The sequence below is a fragment of the Triplophysa rosa genome, linkage group LG11, assembly GCF_024868665.1.
Source record: "Triplophysa rosa linkage group LG11, Trosa_1v2, whole genome shotgun sequence".
Lineage (NCBI taxonomy): Eukaryota > Metazoa > Chordata > Actinopteri > Cypriniformes > Nemacheilidae > Triplophysa > Triplophysa rosa.
In genome coordinates, this window is record NC_079900.1 from 9,174,668 (window position 1) to 9,190,894 (window position 16,227).

At 37.2% G+C, this 16,227-nt stretch overlaps 2 protein-coding genes across 4 annotated transcripts in view; both read left to right on the forward strand.

Moving 5' to 3' along the window:
- Positions 1–8,361, forward strand: part of stat3 (signal transducer and activator of transcription 3 (acute-phase response factor)) — a 44,868-nt gene extending 36,507 nt beyond the window's left edge. For all 3 annotated transcript variants that reach the window (XM_057345748.1, XM_057345747.1, XM_057345749.1), the window contains 2 exons: positions 6,157–6,257; positions 6,413–8,361. In XM_057345748.1, the coding sequence (XP_057201731.1) occupies positions 6,157–6,257; positions 6,413–6,516 (205 nt within the window). In that variant the 3' untranslated portion in view covers positions 6,517–8,361. The remainder of the gene's footprint in view (positions 1–6,156; positions 6,258–6,412) is intronic.
- A 1,453-nt stretch (positions 8,362–9,814) lies between these two features.
- Positions 9,815–16,227, forward strand: part of plcl5 (phospholipase C like 5) — a 135,526-nt gene continuing 129,113 nt past the window's right edge. Inside the window, exon 1 of the mRNA XM_057345470.1 lies at positions 9,815–10,447. The gene's annotated coding sequence lies outside the window, so the exon portion shown is untranslated. The remainder of the gene's footprint in view (positions 10,448–16,227) is intronic.

Here is a 16,227-nt window from a genome sequence, read left to right on the forward strand (position 1 = left end):
AATTTGAGCACGTCTGTATATCGGTGTATTATGAACTTCAACCATAATGTTGAAAAAACAACAGCTATTATAGTTAAAGCTAGAGCCACAGTGGGGCCATTTACAGAAGTCAGCGTCTCGCTAGAATGGCAGCTATGTGTATTGTATAAGTAGATTTATATACTGTACCATCACCTGTCTACACCAATCACACGTGAGAATCAAATCAGGCACAACCCAACCTAGATATGGAAAAACATGAGACAAGAAGATAATTTAACAGCAACAACAGTTGAGCGAATGATCCCTGTATGATCTCTACATTTGTGCCACTGTTTATACACACATCTCTCACGGTTTAGAATTTTGTATAAACTACTGTTATCAGTAAACCACCCATCAAAAGTTTTCTCAATCAACATTGTTAATTGAAAGCCTAACCATGCAGTATAATTTATTCAGATGTACAGTAGGTACTCAACCAGAATGAGCCTTCCACCATCGCCGTCTCCGCGGTGGTACTTCTTTAATGTGTGTTGACTCTTGTTTACAGCTGAGTGGCAGTCTATTCACAGATCTTCACTCAGCGCGAGTTGATGCGTCAAACTCAAATACTTAATTTCATTTAACAAGGGTTTACATTTTAAATTTGCTCTATGCATTCAATCAATGCTTTATTCGGTTTGAATCATTTTCAATATATAAGGAATGTTTTCATTTAATGCTGGGTTGCATGCAGAGCTTTAATGTTTGTATTCGCTCTGTGTTTTTTGCAAATTGAGAAATACTGCGAGTGAGATGAGAGTCCCTGTGCAAAACTCTTTGCGTGTTTGTTCGTGTGTATTGCGATGCGCGTCATTCATAAAAAATGGCAAAACCCAACTCTAACATGATTTAGCTATATTTCCTTTAAAACCGAATTTGCTCTATAATATCATTGGATTATCAGCATATATCCCCCATATGGAATAAATACCACTGCAAACAGAGCTGGGTTTCTCCGATGTTAACCCAGGATTAAGTTATAAACATTCACACATGCATATTGGTAGGCTACATTCACATATATTGGAGATATGTTGTCATAAATCAAGAAATGCCTCTGCAGTAGGCTTTAATTAATGTCAGGCTTTTTAAAGTTCTTTTAAATTTGGCAGCCGCAGCAAGTGCGCAAGCCCCGTTCATGACTTGTATTGTCCTGAAAGCGTGGTCTGTCAAAACATATCAAAACATATCACATGCAGCAGCATTTAAAAGGGGATTTCTAGCACAGTTTAAGCTTAGGAAACTATATGTATGCTATAATTGATATCAGGTTTAATTAATGATCGGAAATATGTTGTTCAAGTGTGATTTTATATAGTGTGAATATGTTAAGTAAATTAGGAGCATTATGATTATAAAAAGCATATTTTGGCAAAGATGTTTGGAGTTAAGTTTCTTATCAGTGTTACAACGTCTTACGTTTATTTGTCACCCTGCAGGTAAGACATTAATTCTAAACTCCGCTCTTTCAAAAAGCGAGACATTCACACCTCTCCCAGTCCCCATCCCCCGTCAACTGAGAAGTGGAATCTGTTTTTAAAAGCCTGTAGCCTACTGACATGGAGAGAATTAAAACATGTCAATGCTTGTCATTTAAACGCAGGTCAAAATAGTATTTCGTCACACTTTTATTTAATAACGATGAAACGGTCTATAAACTGCATATTTTGGCAAATATGATGTTTTTTCGTTCATGTCTTCACACAGGCCTCTGTTCTAGCTCATTAATAATAATTTATGTTACATTTTCGCCTTGTGCAGTTTACTTTCTCCGGTCCGCGTTCATTTATCATTATAAATATAGCTGCAAGCAGCAATTACCAGGTTCGAGCAGTCTAAGGCGTCTAAGGTACGTTTGCCATCGTCGAGTAGGCTCAGGACTCGCACATTAACACACCCAACATGGACGATAATCCCCACATCCAGATAATTGACATGTACGGTCAGTATTGGTTTATAGAGACTTCGCACATACACACATATGCACATATAGTTCACATGAGGAGAATCAGCTTTTCAGGTTAATTCGGTCACATCCATTAAAGAAACGACCCCGTTAAAAATAGCCGTGTTACAATGACAAAGTTTAACATGTAATGATAATTACACAAGAAGGTCTTTTCAACAGCGAAAAAAGGCAATATACTACAACAATTGTGTTCATCAAAAAGTTTTTTAACAGCTATAAGGCCATCGAGTGGCGCAGCCACACTCTTTTTTTTGTGGGTCCTCAGAGTGTGAACTTTGATCAACACGTCAAATATGGTGTTGATATCTCATTTAGTTTAGAAGTTATAAGCATTTATACTCAGAAAAGCCTAAAAATTACCCATGTCGAACGCATTTTTCGGCCATTTCCCATGAGATTTTTGACATTTGGGCATTGTCATACTATCCAAAACTAGGAGTGACAGTCTTCACATATGTTCCAAGCCCCATGAAGATATCTCAAATCGTTTTCGAGTTATGGCCATTTATTGTAATAGACTCTACTTACAATAGAGTCTATTGTAATTCGAACTTTTGCCGCCCCCCTGCGACGCTGAATCGAAATTTCAACTTTTTTTTCGATAATTACACTCCACAGAATTCATCAACGTTGGTTTGGTTCCGATCGAGCGAAAAACCTAGGACTAGTTCGCAAAAGTATGTTTTGCATAAAATGCAAATTAGCGGGGAAATTTGCATATCGGAAATGAAATCGGAGATATACATTTTGTTTTTATTGAGCCAATGATTACATTGATATAAAACACTTGGGTGTGTGACAAACGGTTTAGGGGTTACGAGCGTAAACGCGTTTGGCATCGCCCCCTATGGACCGATTTGGCTGACTCCGTGTATCTGAGTAGCGAGCAATACTACTACCATCTGACCGAGTCTCAGCTGTCTCGGCCTTACGGTTTGGGCTGCCCGATCAGTTTTATGGCAGAATAATAATAATAACAAGAAGAATAAAACAGACAAATACAATAGGTTTCTAGCGCTCGAACCCTAAAAATAGTGATATTGTGTCACATTCGCCCTCACGTGTTGGCTGAAAGACAGTGTGTAGGACTTCTGTTGTCGCTTTGTATCATTCATTTCTGGTTTAGCTGCTTGTCACAGGACTTACACCCGCTCCGAGCGAGCTTCGAACCGCCAATCGGTCCACACCAGAGGTGGACAGTAACGAAGTAAATTTGCCTGAGTACTGTACTTAAGTACACTTTTTGAGTATCTGTACTTTACTTGAGTATTATTTTTTCTGAGTACTTGTACTTTAACTTGACTACATTTGAAAGACAAATATCATACTTTTTACTCCACTACATTTATAAAAAGGTCCAAAAGTAGAAAATGGTTTCTATGCAGCGGGGTTTCCTGTGTGCACAATTTATCTGGCTTGCGATCTGCCAGGACCTTTTACTGTTGCCAAGTATTTCAGTTTTTCTAAGCTCGCGGTTTTCCGGCAAGCTTTGAATGGCCATTTGGCAGATTTTTTTAACGCAAATCTGGCAACTCTGGGATCTTCCCCGCTAAACTAATGTAAACGTAGTCGCTGCTACATCGTTGATAGCGCTCTGAAAAGGCAAATAGAACATTAAAAGAGGAAAAAGGCACATGTTAAAGTGTGGTGTAATCATCTGTGGGTTACGATCAGTCAAAGATCGTTGAAACATTGTCATGAAAATGATCGGCATAACGGCTAAACGGTAAATAAGCATCACATACACCTTGAGCTACACGTGCTTGTTAACTTCTGATCTGCTGTTATATCATTTAAAGCGATTTGGAAAATGAATGATGTTTTTACTGAAGTAACTATAGTTGAAGTATTCCTGTTGAAATAAAAACAATAGAACCCTGCCCAAAATACAACATAAAATGTAATGGATTTAATGGTTATAAATGGGAATTGTACTATGGATACTATGTTGTCTACTTGTATGTGATGGATTCTATTGCTGGGATGGTAAATCCTATTGGAATAAAACCCAAAACACACTACAAAGAGGAATTTAATTTAAAAATCTCATTCTAATTAAAAAATTCATTGTTTTTTTTCAGCAGGGATGGTATTTGCATTAAAACCACAGTATCCACAAATTTACCATTTTCTAAATATAGGAACCATACTCCAATTAATAATCTTTAGTAAAACCACAGCAACTAAACATACCATAGTTTCATTATATTCATTATTATACTAGCTATAGTTTATGTTTGTAGTTAAATTATGGTAATAAGTCCAACAAACACATGGCTTCTACACTTTACTATTTACAAGAACCTTACTACTTACTGGTAAATTGCTGCTAAAACTGGTAAAGGGAATATACAAAATAAAAGAACACTGCTCATAAATACATATAGGCCTAGGGGGCTAATGAGGATAATTAGGCTAAATGATCATACAGGATTATATCTAAACTAAACATATGTGTGCTAAACATATAAAGCTCTTAAAGGAGTTGCTCACTGCAAAATTTGCCCCCATTGACTTTCCATAGTAGGAATAAAAACTACTATGGAAAGTCAATGGGGGCAAATTTTGAAGTGAACTACTCCTTTAATACAACTGATACTGTGAGCTACTCAGTGTATTCAGTAGGTTGCTTCAGAGGCATAAGGTATACGACAATAAAACAATGCACAACTGACATAAAGGAAATTTACTTTTAATACTTGAGTACTTTTAAAAGCACGTACTTCTGTACTTTTACTCAAGTAAGAATCTGTCTTTACAACTTTTACTTGTAGTGGAGTAATATTTGACCAGTAGTATCTGTACTTTCACTCAAGTAAGGAAGTTGTGTACTTCGTCCACCTCTGGTCCACACCGGTGACAATTGTACACTTTGAAAACGAATATTAGTCCTACATTAAAGGTTCTGCCCACATTGGCTTTAAATACGCTGTTGCACGTTCAAAATGTTTACTGTTTTGTTTTACTTGGTGATATGTTAAATGAAGACTGTTTAATGTTATAAAATTTAATATTGAACTTCATTGCGTTTGTGCTGTTGTGGAAACGAGATTATCCTTAAATAAAGATACATTTATTATAAAAGCTTACCCGCGAATAGGGACGTATTAAACTGTGGTTATGGAACTTTTTAAAAACAATCAAACGGTTCAAGAGTTTGCTCGTATAAGGACAGAAAAGACTCTTTTTTTTAATTATAATAGTGTGTTCTTATAACTATCAGGCATATGCAGTCGCTTTAGACTGGCAGAAAAAAAGATCCTTATATGAAACTCTGTGATCATAACACGTTTGTTCTAATGATTTTTGTTCTAATGATTTAATGATTACTTTACTACATGTCCTGCATTTGGCTCAATTCTCTGCCTATATCGCTTTTTTTGTTATATTATTAACGTGAATAACTCTTGTTTTAATCTTTAATGTGTTGCCTCCTGTCATGTATTAATGAATTTATCACATTGAATTTCACTGTTTCACAGTACATGTGGTAAAGTACTGAAGGCGCAAACTCTCCCTTTGCACCTCCTGGCGGAAATTTCGCGAACTAGTTTCACTTGTAAATGTTTTTTTAACTGCCGCCCTTCCCCAACGGCGGCACTCAACGTGGCGGTAGAGAGCATTCTGATTGACTGTATAGGAAAATATTTAGCATATTACATATTACTGTAACAGTGAAGCTTGCAAATGAAAGTTTGGTAAAGTGTTTGTAGAGTAGCTCATCTTAACAAACAGGTGGAACAAGGACAGTTCTATTCCATGAGTGTCTGATTTAATAGCATCAAGAACAACTCTGGCAATCAAGAACTACTTTGAGTGCTTGTTTTCGTGTCCTAATACAGTGTGAACCTGCTTCACCAGATCAAATTTCGTAAATGGTTATTTGTAGTATCAAGCAATGTACATGAAACAACTTTGCCCCCTGGTAAATCATTCCCCTACCGAGAACATTTATTGCATGCAAGGAATGTTTGTGTGCATCGTTTTGGGTGTGTTGTGTTTTGACAAATCATGTGTCCTGGAGTGTGGGTTCATTTCTCATGTGGCCAGATGCACAGTCATGTGTTGTCGCATGATATCGGTTTGGTGGTGGATGTTCTGAAGATGTTTGGTCATCTTTTGCTTGTATGGCATTTCTAATGTGCAGTTGCTTTCTTTTTCAGGACTAACTCTGGCAACACAAGTGATTTGTTCCCAATGTCCCCACGCACGCTTGACTCTCTCATGCACAATGAAGCGGCCGAGGCCAACCCTGGACCTCTTGGTAAGATGCATGTATATAATATGTAAATAAAGGCCATAAAGTTACTACACTTGTGTATAAAAATCTTTTTTTTGCACATCCAGACATTTTTATGGTCATGTGACTGATTTGTTTGGGTTAATATACATTTTAGAATATGGGTTATTTTTTCCCAGAATCCCTCACTCTGGACATGGAGTTGAGCTCAGATCATCCTTCACCCATGAGAGAAGCGTTTCCGGCCTCAGTCTCAGAAATGGACACCTGTCGGAATGTCTAGCTTTTCAACATTTTAGTTTTTTCATCTAAAAAAAATTATTGTTGTGTACATAATATGCTTATGTGCTATAGCTGCTTCCTGTCTCCATGCCAGTTATGTTTCTTTTTGGTATTTACAGTCATAGCCAAATATGTGCAAAACATCAACAATTTTAGGGTGTTTTATTTGATCAGTGTTGATTTTATTTTGAATCAGATTTATATTTTGGGATTGTTGTGATTGGCTGTTTTAATAACGAAATGTTATAGGCATTCAACACAAACGTGTTTTCTCTCTTAAATCTGTTAAACAGCAACTTTTGTGTTAGACAATTTCCTGTAAATTTGTTTGGTGTAAGTTTGCAAGTGTTTTTGTAAAAAATTCCTACTGCTGTGTGATCATGCAGATGGGTCGATGATAAATAAGTCCTGCCAGTATGTTAGTATTCAATGTAAATGTGAATTCTTTTAAGACTATTTTAACAATTATAAAATAGCTTGCAAACATTTGGCCATGACTGTATATTAGGTGTATCATTTTCCAGATGATTGCTAATAGGAATAGACTTTCACTTGGATTGCAGTGAGAATAACTGGTGTTGGTAAACAAAAAAATATATTTTTGAGCTGTAAGCATAGCATAAAACAAGTGAATTCTTCATTCTTTACGTTAATTTTGAGGATTTAGTGTAAAGGGTAGTAAACTTTGCAGTTAAGCAGTATATAAAGCTGCCAACTTGGCATGATCTTGGAACATGTTCAGTAAAGAATGGCTTGTTATGGAAGTACAGTATGACTTACTGTACTGTGAGATCAGCATTTGTAAAGTTTGTGCATGCACATCTGTCAAGTTTCTCTCTAAGCTTCTATCTGGTTTACATGAATATACTGTATTTTAATGCTGCAAAAAAACTTTTACTCTGTTATTGGATGTTATTGGGGAGTGAGTTGAAGATAACTATATATTTTACACCGATGAGCAAATATGATTTTCCACCATATTCCCTTTTTAATGCTAAATTACATGGCAAGACGAATTTTGCGTTGAGCCAATAGGACTTATACTGTAATAAAATTACGCACACATGTACACATGCGATTTTCCAAATTTTGTTTCACTTGCTGATCTGTGATTTTTGTCCAGCGAAGTAGCGCTGCAAACTGGAATATGATGAAAATGACTGTTTCCTCATTGTATAACTATGTTTTTTTAATGTCTCAGTTTGTCTAAGTTTCTCACTCTCTGTATCCGTCTTTCCACTATAGTGTGTATATTATTATATCAATATACTGCACTATGCATATCTCTTAACTGTAAAATGAATTCTTGATGAAAAACAATTATTAGCTCTGTCTTCTTCATGCAGTTTTTGCTTCAGAATTCATACGGTGAGTCATGTAAGGGATTCTGCTGTGGAGAATCATAATTAAATGATTAAGACGAGGACAACACTGACCATACACAGAAATCAGAACTTGTGGTTGCCATGGTTTCCTGTAACTGTGAATTAATGGACAGACAGTACCCGTATGAGAGCCGGTGGAACACAATTAAGTGATTATAGTTTAGTGGATATTTAAAGGTCATTCCCGCAAATAAATCGCATCTGCTTTTATTGATAGGGTAATTACAGTGTTTATCTGCCTTCGGCTAACTGTCTTTACTCGCACCCCAGTTATTCTGCTCAAAAGGTTACCAAACAGTGAGAGAGAGAATGTGCGGTGGACATTACACATTTTCCTTTTTCTGGGTTTGTTTGATGAGACGTCATGCTGTTTGTTAGGTTTAGAGTGATGATGTTTTTAAATGTTTACACTGTGAGTGAGTGAAGAGTCTGGGAATAAATCACCTTTAATTATATTTTCATTATGGTGGAAAACAAGAGAGACTTTTTTTCTTTGTTTTTGTTTCGTTAGTAGTACATTTTAGTACATTGTTCCACCTGTCTGGTTAACTGCTCTGATGCTTAATTTTAATTCTAATAAATTATTTTTATGGCAGTAAAAACACGCATTATACAGGTGGATGTTCTCAGAATCTTGACATACACTCTATTCAATCCTCTTAAACTTTAATCAATGTGGATAAACATATCCATTTAACCTCAACTAAAACTGTGCCCTCCAATTCTACGAATCCCCTCACCCCCGTTTCTGTCTCTCTGGGAATGAGAGAGAATATGCTGAATCAGGGATTTCACCTGGCCAGATGGAGGTCTGCCAATGCGGGTTGTTAATCAGCTCCACCTAAAGAGCTGTGATGGATCTGCACTGCATCTGTTTCCGCTATTTTCTCTCTGCTCAGTAGTTTTCCTGCAAAACAATTTCATTACAAAATAATTTTGACAATAAGCAATTATTGACCCCCTGGCCTAAAATATCATTAGGGCTTATCATATTCTATTTTAAAGGGAGGTACAAAGAATTGTAGAACACTTGACATTACAAAAATGAAAATTCTCTCGCCGTTTACTCACTCTTGTGTCATTCCAAACCCGTATGACGTTCCTTCTTCTGCAGAACACAAAAGAACATTCTAAAGAGTGTTTGCAACCAACCCTCATTGACTTCCATTTTATGAACACAAAACTACTGTGACATTTCTCAAAATATTTTTTGTGTGTTACACAGACAGACAGGTTTTGAACCACATGAGTGTGAATAAATCGTTCCAATTGTTATTTTATTTTTGGTTTAAATGTCCCTTTAGAAGTTATTTTAATTACCACAACCGTACCTTAATGTACATAGTTAACCAGCAGGGGTCAGTATTGTCCTATTGATGCGACTGCATTAAATACTCATTTAATTAGCATGTGTTTAGCAGCTAATGCACTTATGCACCTGTTACATTAAAGTTCAGGAAGATTAACCCTACTGCTAATGAATATTCTACTGGCTCAGTTTATTCAAATACCCATGTTTAATGTCATGTATAGGCTATGCGTTCAATTCGTAAGGTATGCATAAAGCTATGTAACGCTGTTTGTTAGTGACCAATCAGATGTCCTGTAGCTGATAATTTAATCTTTGTTTTCTCGCTATCTTCGTGTCCAGATCTAGCGCTTTCACCGCTGCTCTTCAAAGCTGTCTCCGCTAACACATTTTCAATTACAGTATGACGAATGACGTGGCTCGGGAGAAACTGAGGTCGTCACTCTGTCAAAAGTTGATCTCCCTGAGGATTCTGCCGTTTTTCTGTACTTTTACTCTTTTCCAGCTCCTGCACTGCACCGAGTCAAGTGTTGGGCTAAACCCACTAACGTTATCTTCGTAAACAGAAGCAAACGCCCACATTGTTACCTGCGCTGCGCCCATCTTCATTCTAGATCGAAACTGTATCCAGCGTACATCCATATTTGGCAAGCTCTAATGCATTTGGGCCCAGACAACCCTGCTTGTTATTAATAAAAGTAATTTTCTCAGTTATTAACATTGAATGAGTAAATACACTCATTCAAAACTATTTCAATAAAAAACAAAACTTTTATGTCCATGAGTTGAATCTCCTCGATCCAAGCGACAGTCACGCGCAACCGTTCGTCAACCCAATCAGCAGTCCTCGCGCTCCGCTAACGGCCTCATATTCTACAGTCCCACCCCCTATCAAATAAAACCGTTTACTGACGACGAATAATTATCCATCCATTAAAGTACGCCGAGGGAAGCAGACTCTTCTAAGACTACAGCCAACAATCTTAATTTATGCATTTCCTCGCACAAACGGCGTGACTCTCCCACCAGCGAAACAACACCGGAAGCGGGCGGTTAAAGCGAGTGAGTGAGAGCTGAGAGTGAGAGAGAGGAGGGGTAGAAGCACATGAAAAACTGCGTAGCCCACTGCTGCTGGAGATTAACGGGGCACTAAGGTTGCCTTTCTGGGTCGTGGACGCTATCTGGAGCTTTGCTCTACTTTTATGCGCAACGACAGCGGATTTTAACGACTGGTCAAGGTACGTTGCATGCATCTAAGGGCTTTCAGCGCGCCTTAACGTGTAGTTTGTCGATGCCAAATGTTGTTGTGTGAAGTGCACAGTTATCTACAGTTTAGTAAACAAACGTCCACGGCGTTGAAACCTTCACTTTTCGCGTTGAGTAATAGCTTTTTATCGATGCTCTTGATGTTAGAATCTCGTGACACGGGGCAGAACATCTTATTTTGAGGGTTCCTGTTTTAGTTCGCACAGTGCGCATTTGGCACCGGTGTTTCGCAAGCCCCTAGCTCTCGCACACTGTTTTTTATCGGATCAACAGGCAAGAGAGTCCAGCCCCCTTCAGAACGGCTGTCAAGACTCACGGACAGTCCAGCTCACATATACTTCCATTACTGTGTGCTCGTCGTCTTACGTTTGACCAGTCCGCATTTGTTAGTTAACTCTGACATATTTATCGCTTAGAGGAAAACAAATCCACGATCCGAGCGAAAGTTTTCAGCATGCTGTTGAATTTACCGTTATGAGGAGATAACTTGTGCAATAGTACACAGAGTTGACACAGAGCTGTCTGTAGGGTTTTTCGGGCTCTTCGTAGGAGAGTCAAATGGTAAAAGTGGGTGAAAGTTTATGCGTTAGAAGAGTTAATGATTGAAATCACAACAATAGCTCGGTCGTGGGGTTTTATAATTGACACGATGCACATCTGATGGTTTAAATTAAACTTAAGTCATGCTTCTTGTTGAATGATGAACTGTCCTTCCGTTTGAGGTGTCTCATTCAGTTAGCCATGAAAAACAAAACGAGATAAACAAGAACAATAAATATGTGCGTGCGTGCTCACATTTCGATGAGCTTTAACCGTTATGCGAATTGCATGTGAACCTTTTTGCACCTCCCGTTTTAACATACCGCAACTAACGTTACGTAAATCTTTTTATTAGTTCCTGACACACGACAGTTGCACATCCGACACATCGCCCTTGTGAGAAAGTTAAAGGCATGTTCTCTCCTTTGATATTATCTTCCACAGCAGAATCTTTTATCTCCCAGCATGCACTGTTTAGTTTCCGTTCAGCAGTGTGCGTGCGTGCGCTTTTTTGCGTTCAAATATATATGCGAGATATTTGTGTTTTCGTTTTGGCTGTTTGTTCGCGCGCGCACGTGGCGCATACAGGTTTGTTATATGCGCTTGCAAAGGAGGTTTCTTTCAATTACATGTTTGTTTATTTATGATAGGTCAGTTATATTAATATTAATTTAAAGCCATTCATTTGTTAAAGATTTGCGTCAGCTTTTTGGGAATGAATCACAGGTTTCATTTGATAGCAAGGTGAAAATTAGTTGTAAATATGAACTCCCCCGTTTTATCAACAATCAAGACTAGAGATTGTGTAAAGTTGTACACAACTAATGCATTTTAATGTATCGTGCTGCTCTGCTTGATTTATAATCGTATAGAAATTTTCGCTCGCATGCGCAGAGCCGAAAACGCTACTGCTGAGATAGATGTCAGTTGCACTTTGTGAAGTCATGTATAGACATAACTGTATTGGTCAAATTGAATGGTCCATAAAGTATACTGGTCAGATGTACCAAATATAAAAAGTTACATATTGAACACGACAGCCAATCTTTACTCTACTGACAAATTACAGTTATGTTTTCTAATGCATTCAAGCAGTCGCTCAGGAAAATGAATTAAAGTCATTGTCTGCATCAGCACAGAAATAATTGAATGCAAGTATCACGACTAATTACCAATGCTGTTTAACAGATATATTAATGCGATATGAGTCATTACATGATTTCTGGAAGGCGTTTGACTCTTGACTTCCCATTCCTGTTTGTTCATTAATGTGTGCCAAGGAGGTGCCCATCTGCGTAGTCACAGTTTGTTGCGGTAAAACATTATTCTCTTGAAATCTATACATCAACGCCATGGTATAAATGTTACCAGTGCCACAGCACACTGTATCAGACTGTGATGTCATAAGTTGTATATACAGTATTTGTAGTGAAGCAGTCTAAATGCAGCTTTGGTGGTGTACACTGTGTCACTCAGATCCTGCATTCTGTGTTAGCTACACGGCTGTTTGTGTTTGCAGTCCAGGCTGGAGAAATGCAGTTCTCCAGAGTTGTTTAAGAAGAGCGTTTATGCACTTGACCATCGTCAGTCATTCATTGATTTTACCCTGTATTTTATTATGTGTTTTCAGTTGGCAGTAATTTAGCATGTGTTTACTTCAGACCACACAAGTTTTGAAACACCTGCTGGGTCATGTAAACAACAAAAACTAAAAGTAAACAAACAAACTGGTGGGCAATGAATGGGCAAACAAATAGCCTTTTGTCACTATTTGTTTGCACAGACGAATTTGTATATGACTTAAGCGGACCTATTTTTTGTTATCAGGATAGGCCTATATTAAAATGTATGTTTTAATGTATGAACGTTAACTTTTTTGATTGCTAATTGCCAGACCTGCTGTATATACTGAATTGTGTGTAATTATGTCTAATGTGCTAGCAAAAAGGTCTTTGTCGTGTAATGTTTGTGTGACTGCAAATACCTGTCATCTGGTTCCTGATTTTGGCAAGTTTGTTTGGACAGCTCAGCCTGTAAAAAAATCAGGAGCATGTGCATTATGGTGGGCTATTAAAAGGGAATCTCACATCACTTGAAATATCAGTATTCGTTTAAATGAACTAGAGGTGAATTTAAACCTTCAGGTCAGTTGGCACACTGTACTCTTGTTTAGCTGAAGTGTATAACCCAGTTTGACCTACACTGCCAAAGTTTGTGCGGTTGATGTTCCCTTGTCTGAGTTGACATGGCATGTGGGGGCGTTGACTGGGATGCGATTGCTATACGTGGCATACATTCAACATTTTGACCAGCACACAGTGTACTGACAGAGAGCAAAAGTAGAGGGAGCTGGTAAATCGAAGTAAAGGGCAGTGTTGTGTGTTTTAGTCGGTTAAATGTAGTTGTGTATTTGTGTGCTTTCCTGGAAAGATTTCCTCGTGAGGGGGAATCAAAGGTCTTTACAGCTAGGTCAGAACATTTGGTTTGTTTTGCTTTATTTTAATGTAAGCATAATTTAACCAAGACTGAGCTAATATTGCAATGTCTAACAATAGTAAAGCTTCCTTTTTGAATGGCTGTTAAAGGAAATCTTTTGGCTGCTATACATAATCCACCAGATGACACCACTCCTAAATGCAGGTTATCCTAGATTGAATTATCCACCTTGCCATGGAATCCTGATCTGAACCGGAATTCTGTATTCTAAGCTATTCATTGGTGTGTGTGTGTGTGTGAGTGAGTAAACTATAGGCTAATGTGCACGTACTGTAGATTGTTTGTTAGGTAAGTTCAAACCTCTCATTCAGAAATGAAAGCAGGAGACATCTGGAGGTGGATGAGTGGTTTCTTGAGACTCTGATAATTCAGAAACGTATTCTTCTTGGTAAGTCATGTGCATTAATAAGGGAGCTTTACATTTACATGTTACGTGTTTTAAGTGTATCCAGACGTGTTTTATAAATGAGAGACATGGATAAAGATATTTGAGTGTCCAATAACCAGTCCTGAATGTCCTTTCTTTAGTCTTTATGACAGCTATTGCTGTTGGATACAGTTTAAAATTTATTTTATTGTTAAATTAAATATGTTTTATTTTAGGAGTTTGGCAAACATGCTGTCAAGAGCCACAGAATGAACTGACGTGAAAGGGTCTTTGCGGAACTGCTTATGAAATGTGTATCAACTCATCAGTGATTCCCAAAGTGGGCATATTTGAGCAGATTAAATGAATTTGATTGAATCACTAATGTATAATACATACAGTTAAGGAAAGATGTTGTTTAGACATTTCACCCATATAGGCTGTTGTCCTATCCATTGAATGGGTTTAAAGTGATAGTTCACCCAAAAATACAAATTCTGTCATCATTTACTCACCCTCTTGTCATTTCAAACCTGTATGACTAACTTTCTTGTGCAAAACACAAAAAAAAGATATTTTAAAGAATGTTGTTAACTGGCCCCCATTTACTTTGCATTGGTTTTGTGTCCATACAATAGAAGTGAATGGGGGCCAGTGCTGTTTGGTTACCAACTTTCTTCAAAATATCTTCTTTTGTGTTCTGCAGAAGAAAGAAAGCCATACCGGTTTAAACTAAACAAGAGGGTGAGTAAATGATGACAAAACTTTCATTTTTGGTTTAAAAGGAAATAATGGGTAAAATGGCTACTTTAATTATATTGATAACACTTACAAGATTGTAGTTGATGACATTGTTAAAAATATTAGCTAACAACGACCAGTGAAGTTTTTTTATATTTTAGTAAACTTTTATTAAGCAAAAAAACGAAAAAAAGTTGTTTGTGTCAACAAAGGGAAACTAAACCCTTACTGATGCCACTGTTAAGGATGTAAGACACTGAAAACGTAAGTGTTGACGGTATATTTTGCGTTGACCAGCATCAGAAGATTTCATGTGTGTGTTCTACTTGTTGACTTCCTCTAAATCTATATTTAAATAGCACTTTCACTTTCTGTCTCGTCTCCATTGTCTTACTCTGTTCTTGACTTCTTCGCTGATCTCTTCCTAATTTTACCTTTTACTCGACCCTTTATGCGTGTTACACATTATCTGATGAGTTGTTTGTTTTGTGTTTCGCACGATCTTGCCACTGACCTTGAGTCCCTCCCAGTCTTGCTAGTCTAGCTCTCTGCACTGCTTGGGTAGACAGAAAGATAACTGAGCATTAGATGAGCAAGAGAGAAACTGTTGTGGTTTACGTAAGCATGTTAGCCATCGTTCAAATGAGAGCTGTTTATTGTAAAAGAGGTAAGCGTTTCATCTTTAATGCTAATGCTCACGTAATTTCTAGTGAAGTTGTCCCCACCCACTGCATTTCTGGTTTGTTAGATGTTCTCAGTCTGTGCTTTCGTAAGCCCATTAAAAAACAAGTATTAATAATATAAATGTATAAATGAATTTGCATATAATATTTTTAACAGTTATGTTCAATGATAACTCTATTCATAATGAAAATGGTGTACTGTGAGGATGAGTTCAGTGTACACAATGTCTCTCAAGGTATGGCAAAAGCATGTAAACAACACCTGTCAACCTTCATTCATAAATTGAAATATGAAATATGTACATAAATTTGTGCACACCGTACAGACACTTTTGACTGCACAGTACACACATCTTAAGGATGAGATCTTTGCTGAGTTTTATACATGAGGCCCATTGTGTGATCAGAGAGAACTTGAATGGGATAAAAAGGTTTACTGACTCATATGCAATATCAGAGAGAGGCAGGAGAGTTGCCTCAGTTGTATGATAGAAATAAATGAAGGGCTCAACGCTAAGGATTTTTTCTACTGGCCCGGTCGGGCAAGTGATTCCAATTTTTACTGGCCCTGCCAAAATTTTCACTGGCCCCACCACAAAAAAGCATTCAATAATATCTAGTTATTTGTTTGTTGTTTTTTGACCTATGTAATCTTAATAATTATGTGTATGACACCATAAGACTATTAGCCTATAACTCAAAATTTCAAATATTGTTGAAGACAACTAATCAGTAAGTAATAAAATAAGATCAAGTAATCAAAGTATGTGCAATAGCACAGATAAATGTAGTAAAGCAAACATACAAATAACCAGTGCATTTCAGTTGTTTTAGTTTGGTCAAATAATAGTAGTTATCAGGTACAGAAATAAAATTATGTAAATACTTTATAGTCTTCACTGTATTAAATATAATATTGATTTAA